This window comes from Xylocopa sonorina, chromosome 1 (assembly GCF_050948175.1).
Source record: "Xylocopa sonorina isolate GNS202 chromosome 1, iyXylSono1_principal, whole genome shotgun sequence".
NCBI lineage: Eukaryota > Metazoa > Arthropoda > Insecta > Hymenoptera > Apidae > Xylocopa > Xylocopa sonorina.
Genome location: NC_135193.1, coordinates 19,532,863 through 19,545,849, shown reverse-complemented (window position 1 = coordinate 19,545,849; position 12,987 = coordinate 19,532,863). Strand labels below are relative to the sequence as shown.

Genomic DNA, 12,987 nt, shown 5'->3' with positions numbered 1-12,987 from the left:
AAATTTCAAATTGTAAAAGAGTAAATAAATTTTTTAATGTTGTTTGTTGTGAGAAAATTGAATTTTAATATATTTCCATACCAATATTTTTCTTATAACATGTATCGTAATTAAAATTTAAGCGTAGCGAAAAGGATAGTTATAATCGTTCATGAATGTTAATTAACATAATTTATTCTATGCTGTCAACAATAGCGTTATCGTCAAGAGTATGAAGCCAGTTAAAAATTATCATATTTCTCTCATATTTAGACAACTGATTTCCACGTTCTCTCTCAACATCTTTAATAGTTAAGGCGTGATTTCGTTCCTTTTGTCCCAATAGTGAGGATCCAGTTATTCCTGTTGTCCCAGGAACCAGCAATGTGGTGCCAGATGTTGTTTGTGCTGCACTTGCTACAGCTTCCAATTGATCTAGATTAAATTCGCTTTGCGAAAGCCGCTCCAATGCGCGATATGTTGTCAATAATCTGTAAATTATTAAAAAAAAACAGGTTCTACCTCTCTTTCTCTTTCTAGTTCGTTTAGAATAAATATTATCTTGAAAAACTTTAGTAAAATGTTACAAGATTATATGAAAGATTATTAAATTATAGTAACCTTCGGCGTATATAATTCTGACGAACTTTCTTATTCACAGATCTAACAAAATCAGCTCCTGTAAATGGTACCGGTGGGAGTGGTGCGGGAGGAGGTTGTTGGGTTGATTGCGAGCTGGATGTTTGCTGTTGTTGTGGCTGTGTCTGTTGTTGTGATTGTGGTTGTTGCTGTTGTTGCTGCTGCTGCTGCTGTGGTTGCTGTTGTTCTTGCGCAGCTCCTCCATGAGGACTAGGAAGTTGTGATGTATTGGCCACTGGCTCACCAACAGCAACCCATGTGCTGCAGGATCTCGAGGCATGATCAAGTCGTGCGTGTTCCAAAAGCAAAGAGTTCTTTTGCGCAGTGTTGAGGGCCAAAGTAGATACAGCTGATCGCAGCCCACTTGGGCCAAGCGCATCTGGACTTGGTAGTTGTGATACGTCACTTGTGCTGAAACTTTTACGGAGACCAAGTGCCGAAGAAAGTACTCCACAACTACGAATTAATTCGTTTTCCTCCTCAAACCATAGAATTTCTGGTATATCTGCTGGCCTAAGGAAACGAAGCAAAACCATTAATTAAACGACCTGTGTTCAGTCAAAAATCCTACATACATTCCTCTGATTTGATAATGCTTTATTTTCAAATTCAAAAATCAACGCACCTGTTACTTTGAACTTGGCGAGAGTCTGGTTTCGGTGATGGACCACGGCCAGCCAGATGTACATCGGTGTATGATTTAAAGGTGACGAGTCTATTAACGCCTCGTAATTCACTTGCTATCGAAGAGACGCTAAAGAGAGACAGATCAGTCGTGACACTCTCGTGACTGGGAGATCGTAACATTCGCGACGTCACTTGGAGTGCTGGACATTGCGTGTCTGTCAAGCTATTACAGCATTGTGTAGAAGTAGCTGACGGTACTGGTGACGCCGGTTTTGCTTTGCTCTCAGACATTTTTGTATCTCTCAGCTCTTAACTGTTAGCACTTTTCCCAAAAAATATAAAACGCGTCACATCATTGTGTCCGAAATTTATTATCGTCATTAAATCAGTGTAATGGTTCTTCATTATCGGTGGATCCTTTCAATTTTCAATTAATATTAATAGAATAGAAATCTTTAGTAATATTAAATTTTAAATTCTCGTGATCAATTTCTTTGCAGATTCATAACATTCGGTGATAATATTCAAACGCTTATATATAACTTATAAGTTATAACGTCGGATAAGTTGGAAAATTATCCCAACTAATATTGTTTTCTGTTTGGACCATTAAATAAGTTAATTTTAGATTAGTTCGAATACTGTACTTTTGAGCTGTAATTAAATTACATGTTATTTTCAGCTTACGAGATAGATTAATATAGAAATTCAAAGGACGGGTGTACAAATATTTCTTAATAGAATCGAGCTTGTTTCGTGCAAGGTATCAACAATCACATTCTTACGTCTACTTTTGCTCATATTTGTTATTATTTTTCCTTAGTTTTCCTTCTGTACAATCAGGAACTTTGTTTCAATTTTAAGTTCATTATTTCTGTCGAGGAAACAATTACAATTAATACGGTAACCCATTACTTGAAGGATGTATAGTTACTCTACAATTCATTAGACAATCGCATTATTCCCGTATTAAAGTTATACTATAACTTGTATATTCTCCTTTTGTCTTCGCCAAACCCCCTGAAATAAAATTAAAATTTCTACATTATCGATACACAATTGCCTTCCTCCTGATACTGAAATTTTGTTTGTAACATTCGTTTTATAGAAAAAATAATCTCTTTAACGAAATAACATAATTATTTCCTTGGTCTTCTTGAATTCATAGAAAATGATAATGGTGAACAAAAAAAATGATGAAACAAAGACTTATCACTATAATGCCGTAAAAAATTAACTACTTTTCTGGTTCAAAAGTGGTTCGTGGCTTTGACTTCACATTTTTTTTTAAATCGAGGTCTCGAGGTAAGTGAAAGGACACGTGACAATGACAAGCCAAAGGGTAGGCACACTAAAAGTTCGGTGGAAACGAGCGAGTGTTTGACACGCGACGATACGTTCGCCTTCTTTTTTCGCCGAAAACGAAACAAGAAAGACACACGACGTAAAATCGCACGTCAAAAACTCGCTCGTCCGCACTAAGCCCACATAAGAGACACTTCGGGCGGCACCTTTGAAGTCACGACTACTTGACCTTGCTCTTCGAACCGGCTGTTCGAGGATATGTTAGAAACGTAGTTGACGTTAAAACATGTCTAAACGCTACTTTTGGTTTCTCGTCTCTGCTCTTTCTTTCGTTTTACTTTTAAAGCAAACAGAATAACTGGACAACGTCACTCGAATACAATTCCTTGCGATCAAACTCGTGTAAAGTAACGCGAAACGAAATGCCTCAGTCAATGCTTTCAAAACAGATCGATCGCTACAAAGAAAAGTAAAATGTTTTACATATCAGAAATAATCGAATACTTATATTTTTACAGAATGCAATAATTAAGTACTTATAGTTGTTGTACCTATCTAAACACGTGGGGCTATTATTCCTCGTTAATCCTTTTATCCCTTCGAGTATAGATAGTTCAACTTTAGACGAATGAAATTTCCATAATTACCTTGGGATGTGTTTTAGCTTTGATTTAGCTATTGCTAGACGGAATCTTGCTACTGTTTTCTGTATCGATACATATTGCGCACACTTTTATTCCTGCTCCTCCGGCCGAATCTTTAATAGACAAAGGTAAACACTATGAATCACGTGAACATCAAGGGAACGAGATAGAAGTTCATAGTCGTATGCACTGGTTTAAAGCGAGAGAGAATCGAACAATGATTACTTTTCCTGGGCTATGGTCGGTGGTCAAGTCGAGGTCGCTCACTGCACAGGCGTCGATCGATAGAAACAAGAAAAGCCGCCCTTGCAGCTTGCGGACGCTACCCAGGAATACAGGACACGTGACATTTTCTTACGTTACATCCTTACGTTTGGCTAATAACTAGATTTTTCATTCATTGACTGAGGTTAAGTGGCACGGAGCGAACGCAAAATATATTTCAATCGCAATTTGCGTTGTTTAAAATTTTCGGCATCGATATGTATCGTGGTTACCAATGCACCACTGCTTGCATCTTGATTATTCTAATCATATTATTCTTCCTTTTGATATGATAACTAGTTTATTAAAATATCGTGTTTTCTCAGGGTACTTACAAGGGTATTGCTCATCGCAAATGCAAATAAACGAAATATATATATTTTACAAGGAAACAATATATTGTAACGGATTTTGTTTTTAGGTTTCGAGTATTTCTTTGGTATTGAGAAGAGCAATGTAATTGAATTTCAAAGGGAGTAAATAGAAAAAGTATTCTGACCCCTTAAGGATTCAAACCAGGCATACACCGCAACATTAAAGAGCTATATATAACAACGTGTATCCATTACGCAGGCGATCTATTTGAACGTACGGCTTACTCTTCAAAGACTTTTAAATAGCAGCGAATAGAAAATATTTTTATTGTCAACTACGTCAGGGATTGTTTAAATGACAACAATTGCAATTTTATAATTTCCTGCAAACTTCTACCAAAATTTGCGAGGTATATCTTATGTACTTTCTTAGAGTGCGAAGAAAAATGTAAAAGAATCAGTTCTTTTATATTTTTTTACAAAAGTTCATAAAAAACAATAGTTGACCAATATTTTCGAACCTAATAATTCTTTTCCAAAACTGTAGCGCATGTAATATTCCATACGAAGTAATATTTATCTGTTTGAAGACATTGATATCTGATTTCTTGTTTCTCATACTTTCAGAATGGTTCGCGCGCTTTCACTTAAAACATATCATAGATAATTAAATCAGTCGTTTAATTAGAAAGGATTTTATTTGTTTCTAAATATAAATATTTTCTTCGCGTATTGTAAAGCAATAACGAGACGCGTGTGTTAAAATTCCAAGCTACAAGCTTGCAACTTGAATTAAGATATGAGAAAGTTAAGAAATTGTTCGAATGTATCTAAAATCTTCGATATTAAACTTCAACTCATAAATTATATTTTAATTTCAGTAATGAGAAGACATTACAGGCTTCGTCGTACTACAAGCTGCGATGCGTGGTATTGTACTGCAAGAAGAAGGAGAAAGAAAGAGAAAGAAACGACGAGAAGAATACCATAGGTCAAGCGCACATTCTAAGCGAATCCTTTTCACTTTCACGCTACCAGCGTCATTGTGTAAAAGTACTAGCATCAGTACCAGCGAATCAGTGACTTTGTAATCTTTAATTTAATAATTTTAATTTCATTACTCGTAAATGATCGCAATGGCACATTCTAAATGGATATTGAAAATTATTTTTCAGTACACGATGTTTATTTTACATACTCAGTGCGAGACTTTTGTAAGTAATTAGAAGTGTTTTATTATAAGTTTACTCGGATTTCTCTGTAAAATGTATAACTTATTTTCAAATTCTAACTCCACTTATTTGTTTGATATTGAAAAATTAAAATTATGGTAAAATTAAGTACGATCATAACAAAAAAAATTATATTAACAATTTGTAAAATAGCTTAATAATACGTATGTTAAAGTAATATATACATTATTTAAATCTAATATATCATATGTTATAACTTATATTTTTGTGTCAATTCCAGAATATTGTACTTCCCGTGAAGACAGGTTTCACATGTTTAAACAGAACCGCTGGTTTTTATGCTGATACCAATGCTAATTGTAAAATATATCATACTTGTGACGAATATGGAAATAAATTTACTTATTATTGTCCAAAGGAAACAGCTTTCCGACAAGATGCTTTGATATGTGATCATGCTCATCTTGTACAGTGCCAAGGAAGTATCTCTTCTAATACAACAGCATACACGGAACAGAAAAGGAACAATTCTTGTTGTGTAGAAAATTCAGCAGCTAGAGATCAATCTTTTGCTCATTCTCTTCATATAACACAACCATTAAGAACAAATAATAAAATGGGATATGGATTTTCTTTCAGTGCGAGGCAGCCTGATAAAAATTTTACCAAGATGGTAACAGGCAAAAGCAACATAACAAACACATTTTATTCGTTAAATTATACTAGCACCACTACAAATACCCCTTTTGGACATTCTGTAAATACTGAAATACAGTATACTTCAGCAATAAACCAACATTATAAAGATGGATATAGAAGAAATGACAATTTTTCCACTCAAAATGAAAATTTTCATGACAAGGCTAAACTCAATGAAAAACCAAAAATGGATCAACATAATGTTTTAAATCAAAAAGTAAGCGACCAACTGTATAATTATCTAAAACAATCATCGAATACACTTTCTGGAAACAATCAAACTCAAGAGAATAATGTAAAAAATTATCAGCCTACAAAAAGTCCTAATAATTTATTGAAACTGTCTTCAATGAATCATAGAAATTATCCGTATTTGGAAACTTTGAAGTCTATACAAAAGAATACAAAAATTCCTTCTACTACTACAGTTAGTGCAACAGTAGCGAATATTGCATTAACTACTACAGAATTACCTGTATATGCCCTGACATTATCCCTGAAACCTTTAATACCAAGTGAACTAGAGTATGACCCATATTATCCAAGATTTTCAACAACAACGGAACCTTATTACACTCCCACACATAATATAAAAGAATTATCTCGTGTTAAGGATTCTACTCAGGCAATATGGTCAACTACTCACTTTGAACTTCCATCTGTTTTACCAGATTTAAATATCTTAGAAGACATTGTTGATCGTAGAAAGTTACTTTACATACCACGTGTTAAATTTAATTAATATAAATAATTTGCTACAAGCATAAAAGTTGAATAAAAATGAAGTAAAATAAATGATTTACAAGATATTAAACTTCAAAGTACATTATATTATTCATGTATTACTTAAAAATATATTTTATACTTTAATATATTGTTATTATGATCTTGTATAATTTCTTTTACTGTTAACATTTATATGTTCCTAATTATTTTCATATCATAGCATATTTGTTACAAAATTACATATACATTAAATTATTTCAAAAAAGAAGTTTCATCTCTGTAAGATGTTGCTTTGCAATTATCAATTGCGCAACAGTTTAGTTGTTAGTGATACCACCAGGGGTTTATATGCTAATGCGCACTATGCAACTAATATGCAATCGCCTATCTCATCAACTAAAAAATCTGTGGTTCGATACAAACTGTTTAATTGCGCAACTTCGTGCGTGTTTAATCGCATCGCAATGCAATCGCAATTATACAGTTGGATGATATTGTGATATTTTTAGCGAGATATGGCTTTATTAATGCGACATGGTAAGATTTATTTCATATTAGAGATTTGTTTGTTACTCTATAAACTGCATTAAATCAGTATCCAATTAGTTATGGGTACTGAAATAAAACTTTTTGTTAGCAATCCCATGTCGAGCAGATCACTTCCATACTCGTTATTTGGGATCTCATTCGAAATGAAATAGAGAGTCTAAGGACAGAAGAGGTTGTTCCTTTCTATCTTCATTTTTATTCTGTATGCAAAAATAAGACAAAAATCTAGAATAAAGCTATTTCGTTTGTGACTTCGTTTTGCAGAAAATCAAGTTTGAAAATTTGATCGCCTCGAGATGATCGTATGCTTCAAGAGAATCAAGCATCTCGAGGTAATCGAGTTTGGGAACTGCTAATTTCGAAAGCTGTTTTGTTTAAACAATTTGAAAATTAAAACTGATGACTCAAATGGTCTATATTTTCAAATAGATTACAATTGTTTACAGATTACGAAGATGACGATTGGATGGAGAAGTTCATTCAAACTATACAGTCAAAGCCACCTATTTACAATTCAGATCTGCCAGAGCATTGCGATCGGAATTTAAATTCTCGACTTTGGAATGAAGTTTGCGAAGCAATGATTTCTACATGGAAAGACATGACTTCAAGTGAAAAAGTCATAAAAGGTAAAGAAATTGCAGGCTCTGCGCGTGTGATACGTGCGATTCGAAAATCGGTTAATAGGAATAGCGACGAACCGATAAACCAACGGAAATTCAAATAGCTAAAATTAGTAATCAAGATATTAACATACAAAATTATAATTTTCTCGTTTTGTTTTGCAGTCAAAGAACTACAGAGCAAGTGGAGAAATCTTAGAACATGTTTTCGAAGAGAAATTAATAAGCAGAGGGAAGAAGCATCAGGTCAAGCTGCTAAAAGACGTCGGAAATATATTTATTTCAATCAGTTATTGTTTTTATTGCCTACTTTGGAACACAAATCAGCAATTAGTAAATGTAGCCCAAAATCTAGTCCAAACATTACTCGGGAAGATGTTTCAGATACGGAAGATGGATGTCAGAATATACAGGCAATGGAAGAGCTACACAGTGATGCCATGAATAACATATCTCAAACTGACACATCCATCCAACAAAAACTTGGTACACCAACATGTAATCAGTCACACGGAAAGACCAAAAGGGCACAAAATTATGAAGAATCTTTGTTAACTATTTTAAAAGAGAAAGAAGATGATGTTATTGACGAAGACAAGTTTTTCCTTCTTTCTTTATTACCTACATTCAAAAAAATGAGTGATGACCAAAAGTTTGAAGCAAAGATGGAGTTTCTGGCCACGTTAAAGAGAATTATTAAACCAAATCAAAGATGTTTCTATAGTGGTCCTTAAGAATATGTAATATTTCAAAAATTAATCATATATTTTTGTATAGTTTTGTATTATAGTCTTGCATATGTGGTTATCTGCTAAAAATTTGATCAAACATGTTAGTTTTATATAGTCGTGTATAATAGTCTTTTGTACTTTTATATAATACTCTCAAATAAAACTAAAAACAGCTATTAGTTTCTTTTGGAGGCTATAGCAAAGTACTGAATACTTATTTATACTTGATACAGTACGGGTCACATTCTAGCTTTTTAAAGTTGTTGAAGAATTGACCTTTACGTACTGTATGCAATGAGTATTTTTAAAGTAATTAGAAAATGATGCAATCTATTTCATTACAATATATTTTTTTATGCATTTTAACATTTTACATTTTTATATTTACCATGAGTAGAGTTTTAACATTGGTCGTCACATTCAACAATATAAGGAGGTGCACACTCGCTGTGTTTGATTCCAAAAGAAAACATAGGACGTGACTTAGGAAGTTTTAAGTAATATTTCGGACCTGGAGAGCGACAAATTTCTTTTCCACCTATTCTACATGCTATATGGTACGTTGGAGATCTTTGCCTAACCAGCTGATCACTATAGAGACGAGGACCTGGCACAGGATCACATTTTAAAGCAGGTAGACGTCGTCCTCTAAAAAGCATATACAAATGTAAAAATGAACGAATAAACCACATTAATTTACAAAAAATTTTAGTAAATAGTAATTTCCATAGGTGAAAAGTAAAAATCTTTTTTTGAGAACTTTGCAATAGAAGATATTATATACACAGGTTATGACAAGAAAGCTAACAAATCTTTAAGCATACTACACATGTTATTAAACCAACAAAGTTATACATCTTGTACATTTATTTATATTTATTATAAAATTATGATGAAAACAAAATTTAAATAAAAAGTATTATTTCCAACATGTACTCCCTTTGATATTAATGAATTTGTTTCTAGGTAAAGCAAGAATGACGAGAAAAGGAAAACACAAAAAAACGTAAATGGATTATTAAAATTAATGGAAAATAAGTGTAAGCGTGTTTAATTAGCACAAAAATATTGTAGTAATTGTTAATGACGTTGCACGTTCATAAGATGTTTCTACATCGCTGTATTAGAAAATAAGGTTCGCGAATAGCGTAAATTTTGATTTTATTCTGAAATTTTATCAGATCACCAGATGCAGACTATTCTATAATACAAAGAAGAAATAGAATACTTACATATAAAAAGCTGGTCCTTGTCTAGGAAATTTTATACTGTAAGGACCTGGAGTGAAACAGGTTTTTCTATATTCAGTTCTGGACTTCAGCGAGAAAGCTGGTGTTTTTGGACTTGGTAAGAAGTATTTTGGGCCAGGACCGCAAGAAGTATCTAATACACAAGAAAAGTTCTAAAATATTTCGTTATTAGTGTTGCCAAGCGTACAATGTTCGCGAATATGCGCAACCGTTTCTTAGAAATGTGCGAAATGTTCGCCAATGTTTATATTAGTTTATGTGCGTTTCGTATCTCTACTGAAGTGAATTTATGTTAGTTCACAACCTATAGCAGTGCATAATGTAACTGAAATACTTGAAGAAAAGAATACCAAATGTTTTTCCAATCAATCCAAACGTGAAACCATCGCGTTTGGCTTCAGCTAACAAATATTTTGGTCCAGGTCCTTCGCATGGTCGCAAAGCAGGATGTCTGTTGCCAAATGTATATGCAGGATTGCGATATTTTGAAAGACAGTGTTCTTGATAACCCACGAGTGTTTTGAGTTTATATTTTGGACCCGGACCTAAAACATGAAATGTGTAAAGTTGCTGCTAAATGAAATTAAATATGGGTTCTTATTAAGGAAGTAATTTATACTATTATATTCTTTTTATGCCAGATGTGACTTAATGAAACAACAGTTTATCTTTTACCTCTAACACCACATGTAAGACTTCCTATTTTCTTATCTGTTTTAGTTTTTGGCTGTGGTTCTGGTTTCGGTGGCATTTTTATACTTGATGATTTACATTTTCTTAAAAGTTCAAACTGATTTTAATTTTGATAGTACTATTTCATTTTGCTCATTTTAGAAGTAAACAGTTGATTAACATTACTGATGAAATTCCTGAACATATCAGTAGTTGTACAAATTGCTTTGTTATGTTTGTACACTTTAACAAAAGACAAAGCACATAATTTTATTATAACATATTTACATGTTTGTTTCCTCATTACACTAAAATTAAAACTGCACAATTTAATGTTTGATTCTTTTGTATATTTATATATAAATTAATATGTATCAAAAACATAATAATCGGAGGAATAATTTATATTTATATTTACACTAACAATGCATTAACCTTCATCCAAGTCTGTGATAGGTAAACCAGCACATTCACTATGTCTTATACCAAAAGAATACATAGGTGAACGTTTTCTAGTATTATATGTAGGATAATATCTTGGTCCTGGGCTTAAATCTAACTCTGACAATGCGGTTCTCCATTTCAAACTAAATGCTGGAGCACTACGTTTTATGAGATCACTTTTTATATTTGTATAAGCTGCTGGACCAGGACCAATGTGATCTTCCCTAAGTTTGTGAATACCAGCTCTGTGATAAATTAAAATATGTCGTAATATTTTTCTAACAGATAGTATTGTATTATGCTAACTGCAAAGTATAAAGGCACGTACATAGAAAAAGCACCTTGAGCTATTTTATCAGGAATCTTAGGTCCTATACAAGTTGGTAAAAAATATGCATTTGGACCAGGTCCTATATCAACCAGTTTTGTTCTACTTCTAGACTTAATACTATAAGCGGGGCCTCTGATATTATGATTCATTGGGGGACATAGCTCTGGGTAATGTGCTCCTGGTCCAGGCCCAAAATCTCTCACTAAAAAAAGTTATACGGATATTACTTATTACTTAGATATCAAGTATAACAGTGTAAATATGGCTACCTTTAAATGGTTCTCGACCAGCAATTGTATAACCGGGAGATCTGTCTACTCCATAATTTGTTAGTTTTGATACATTATACCTTGGTCCAGGTCCAATACTTTCTATACGAATTTGTGTACGAGGTCTTATAGTATATGCTGGACCCCTTTGTCGCGATAAACAATGTCCTTCGTATCCAACTAAAGTCTGTAATTTATATTTGGGAGCAGGACCTACAAACATTTTATTGTGTTGAAATGCAATAAATATTCACTAGCAAAATTTTTCAAATACTTACCTTTTATCATACAACTTAACAGCTTTGGTCTATTTTCCTTGTTTTGCATTTTTTAAAAATGAATAATTCATATAAAGGAAAAGAATAAAAAAGTACAACACAATACAATACAATAGAAAGACAAAAACTACTAATAATCTGAAATCTTGAATGGAAAGGAATTGAAAACCATATTCAGAGTATTTGAAGTTGTCAATTAAATAAAATTTGTATGAACCTTATGTACCTAATATATTAAAAAAAATTTATAATTACAGACAAAAACTTATCTAGAATCAGGAAAATAAATTATACGCTTACTTAACATAACAATTACTGAATTACACACTATTTATTATTAGAAAATTAATAAACTGTTAACATAAATTACAAAAAGTAATATTTTTTTTGTTACTTAAGTCAGTATTGACGCAGAGCGCCACGTCTGAGTGGTGGTTGACGATTTGGTGGTGTTATTGATATATCTAAATAATCACCGATCGTAAATCTGCAATTATTTATAAATAAGTAAAATTCTGTTATCTATTTAAAAACTAACTGATACAAAAAGTATACCTTGCTTGTGCTAATGTTTTGTTATCATCTGCACCCTTCTGCCCTGAACAAGTAACGCCGATTTCACGCATACGGTATCCAGAATTTCTTAATTCTGGAGTCACTAGTGAAAAATCAAAGTACGTTCCTTTATTTCTAGCATCTGGATTTACTTCTTTGACTAATCCCGTAATTTCTCTCAATGTTGCGTCCATCCTAGAAGTATATAAAATAGAAACTATAATTTTTATGAAAAAGCTGCAGCTAGAACAATAGTTATGAAAATACTTTACCATGTATATATTTGTAATTCATTCGAAGGGACATTTCCTCTACTATATTCCATTATATTGTGATGTCGACCTGTATTGCAAAATACCCGTAGTAAAAGTGGACATGTCTGAAATTTATACAAAAGTGTGAAAATATATTTATTATGTACAAGAATGTAGATTACGACTAATTGTGAAGAGATGTACAACTGTTAAGTTTCGATTAAGTTTCTCGAAAGTTTCTATGTACCACTACCTACCTTTTCTCTGTCTATTGGCTTTTCTGGTAGCTGTTTTTCATCTACTACCATAGATTCGATTGCCGATGTCATATTCGTAATTGTTAAAAAACGTGTAGGCACTGGATCACAAACGATAGTACTTATGTTTATGTTATTATAAAAAAATAGACTTCGTTCGAAGTTCAATTTGCACGCTCGCTAAAGTGCATTATTTTCATGGCACGGAACAAGCGGTTTCTATTGAATGTATCTCGTATTAAAATACTCAATGATGGAGATTTTAAACTTTATACCTCTTCTATTTAATTCTGTTATACTCTAAAAAATTACGTTAAAATTAACTATTTTTTTATAAATTACTTTGTGATATGTATGCTATCGAATGCAAAAAATTTTGATAAA

At 32.6% G+C, this 12,987-nt stretch overlaps 6 protein-coding genes across 8 annotated transcripts; 2 read left to right on the top strand and 4 right to left on the bottom strand.

Annotated features, from left to right (window-relative positions):
* Window positions 1-156: 156 nt before the first annotated feature.
* LOC143426218 (uncharacterized) lies at window positions 157-1,536 on the bottom strand. Its single transcript, XM_076899491.1, has 3 exons — window positions 1,244-1,536; window positions 601-1,131; window positions 157-470 (listed from the first exon to the last, which is right to left on the bottom strand). Exons 1-3 carry the CDS (start codon window positions 1,534-1,536, stop codon window positions 173-175), a joined length of 1,122 nt encoding a protein of 373 aa, XP_076755606.1. The 3' UTR covers window positions 157-172.
* Window positions 1,537-2,170: 634 nt separating this feature from the next.
* On the bottom strand, window positions 2,171-10,367 carry LOC143426246 (uncharacterized). Of its 2 annotated transcripts, XM_076899525.1 has the most exons (5): window positions 10,219-10,367; window positions 9,894-10,088; window positions 9,526-9,676; window positions 8,682-8,941; window positions 2,171-2,265 (listed from the first exon to the last, which is right to left on the bottom strand). In XM_076899525.1, the coding sequence occupies exons 1-4, from the start codon at window positions 10,292-10,294 to the stop codon at window positions 8,695-8,697; spliced, it is 669 nt and encodes a 222-aa protein (XP_076755640.1). In that variant the 5' UTR covers window positions 10,295-10,367; the 3' UTR covers window positions 2,171-2,265; window positions 8,682-8,694. The 2 variants fall into 2 exon arrangements, with proteins under 2 accessions (XP_076755640.1, XP_076755649.1); XM_076899534.1 differs by lacking the exon at window positions 2,171-2,265 and having other exon boundaries at window positions 8,620-8,941.
* Window positions 4,715-6,544, top strand: LOC143427460 (uncharacterized). Its single transcript, XM_076901625.1, has 2 exons — window positions 4,715-4,986; window positions 5,246-6,544. The coding sequence occupies exons 1-2, from the start codon at window positions 4,900-4,902 to the stop codon at window positions 6,404-6,406; spliced, it is 1,248 nt and encodes a 415-aa protein (XP_076757740.1). The 5' UTR covers window positions 4,715-4,899; the 3' UTR covers window positions 6,407-6,544.
* On the top strand, window positions 6,834-8,376 carry LOC143427468 (uncharacterized). 2 transcript variants are annotated; one of them, XM_076901637.1, is made up of 4 exons: window positions 6,834-6,927; window positions 7,204-7,271; window positions 7,386-7,568; window positions 7,728-8,376. In XM_076901637.1, exons 2-4 carry the CDS (start codon window positions 7,244-7,246, stop codon window positions 8,294-8,296), a joined length of 780 nt encoding a protein of 259 aa, XP_076757752.1. In that variant the 5' UTR covers window positions 6,834-6,927; window positions 7,204-7,243; the 3' UTR covers window positions 8,297-8,376. The 2 variants fall into 2 exon arrangements, with proteins under 2 accessions (XP_076757752.1, XP_076757761.1); XM_076901646.1 differs by lacking the exon at window positions 7,204-7,271.
* Window positions 10,368-10,487: 120 nt separating the features above from the next.
* On the bottom strand, window positions 10,488-11,697 carry LOC143426239 (ciliary microtubule associated protein 1A). The gene is made up of 4 exons (XM_076899513.1): window positions 11,538-11,697; window positions 11,260-11,472; window positions 10,988-11,192; window positions 10,488-10,904 (listed from the first exon to the last, which is right to left on the bottom strand). Exons 1-4 carry the CDS (start codon window positions 11,584-11,586, stop codon window positions 10,646-10,648), a joined length of 726 nt encoding a protein of 241 aa, XP_076755628.1. The 5' UTR covers window positions 11,587-11,697; the 3' UTR covers window positions 10,488-10,645.
* Window positions 11,698-11,837: 140 nt separating this feature from the next.
* Window positions 11,838-12,782, bottom strand: Bin1 (histone deacetylase complex subunit SAP18). The gene is made up of 4 exons (XM_076899564.1): window positions 12,604-12,782; window positions 12,365-12,471; window positions 12,093-12,287; window positions 11,838-12,024 (listed from the first exon to the last, which is right to left on the bottom strand). The coding sequence occupies exons 1-4, from the start codon at window positions 12,673-12,675 to the stop codon at window positions 11,937-11,939; spliced, it is 462 nt and encodes a 153-aa protein (XP_076755679.1). The 5' UTR covers window positions 12,676-12,782; the 3' UTR covers window positions 11,838-11,936.
* Between the last annotated feature and the right edge of the window lie 205 nt (window positions 12,783-12,987).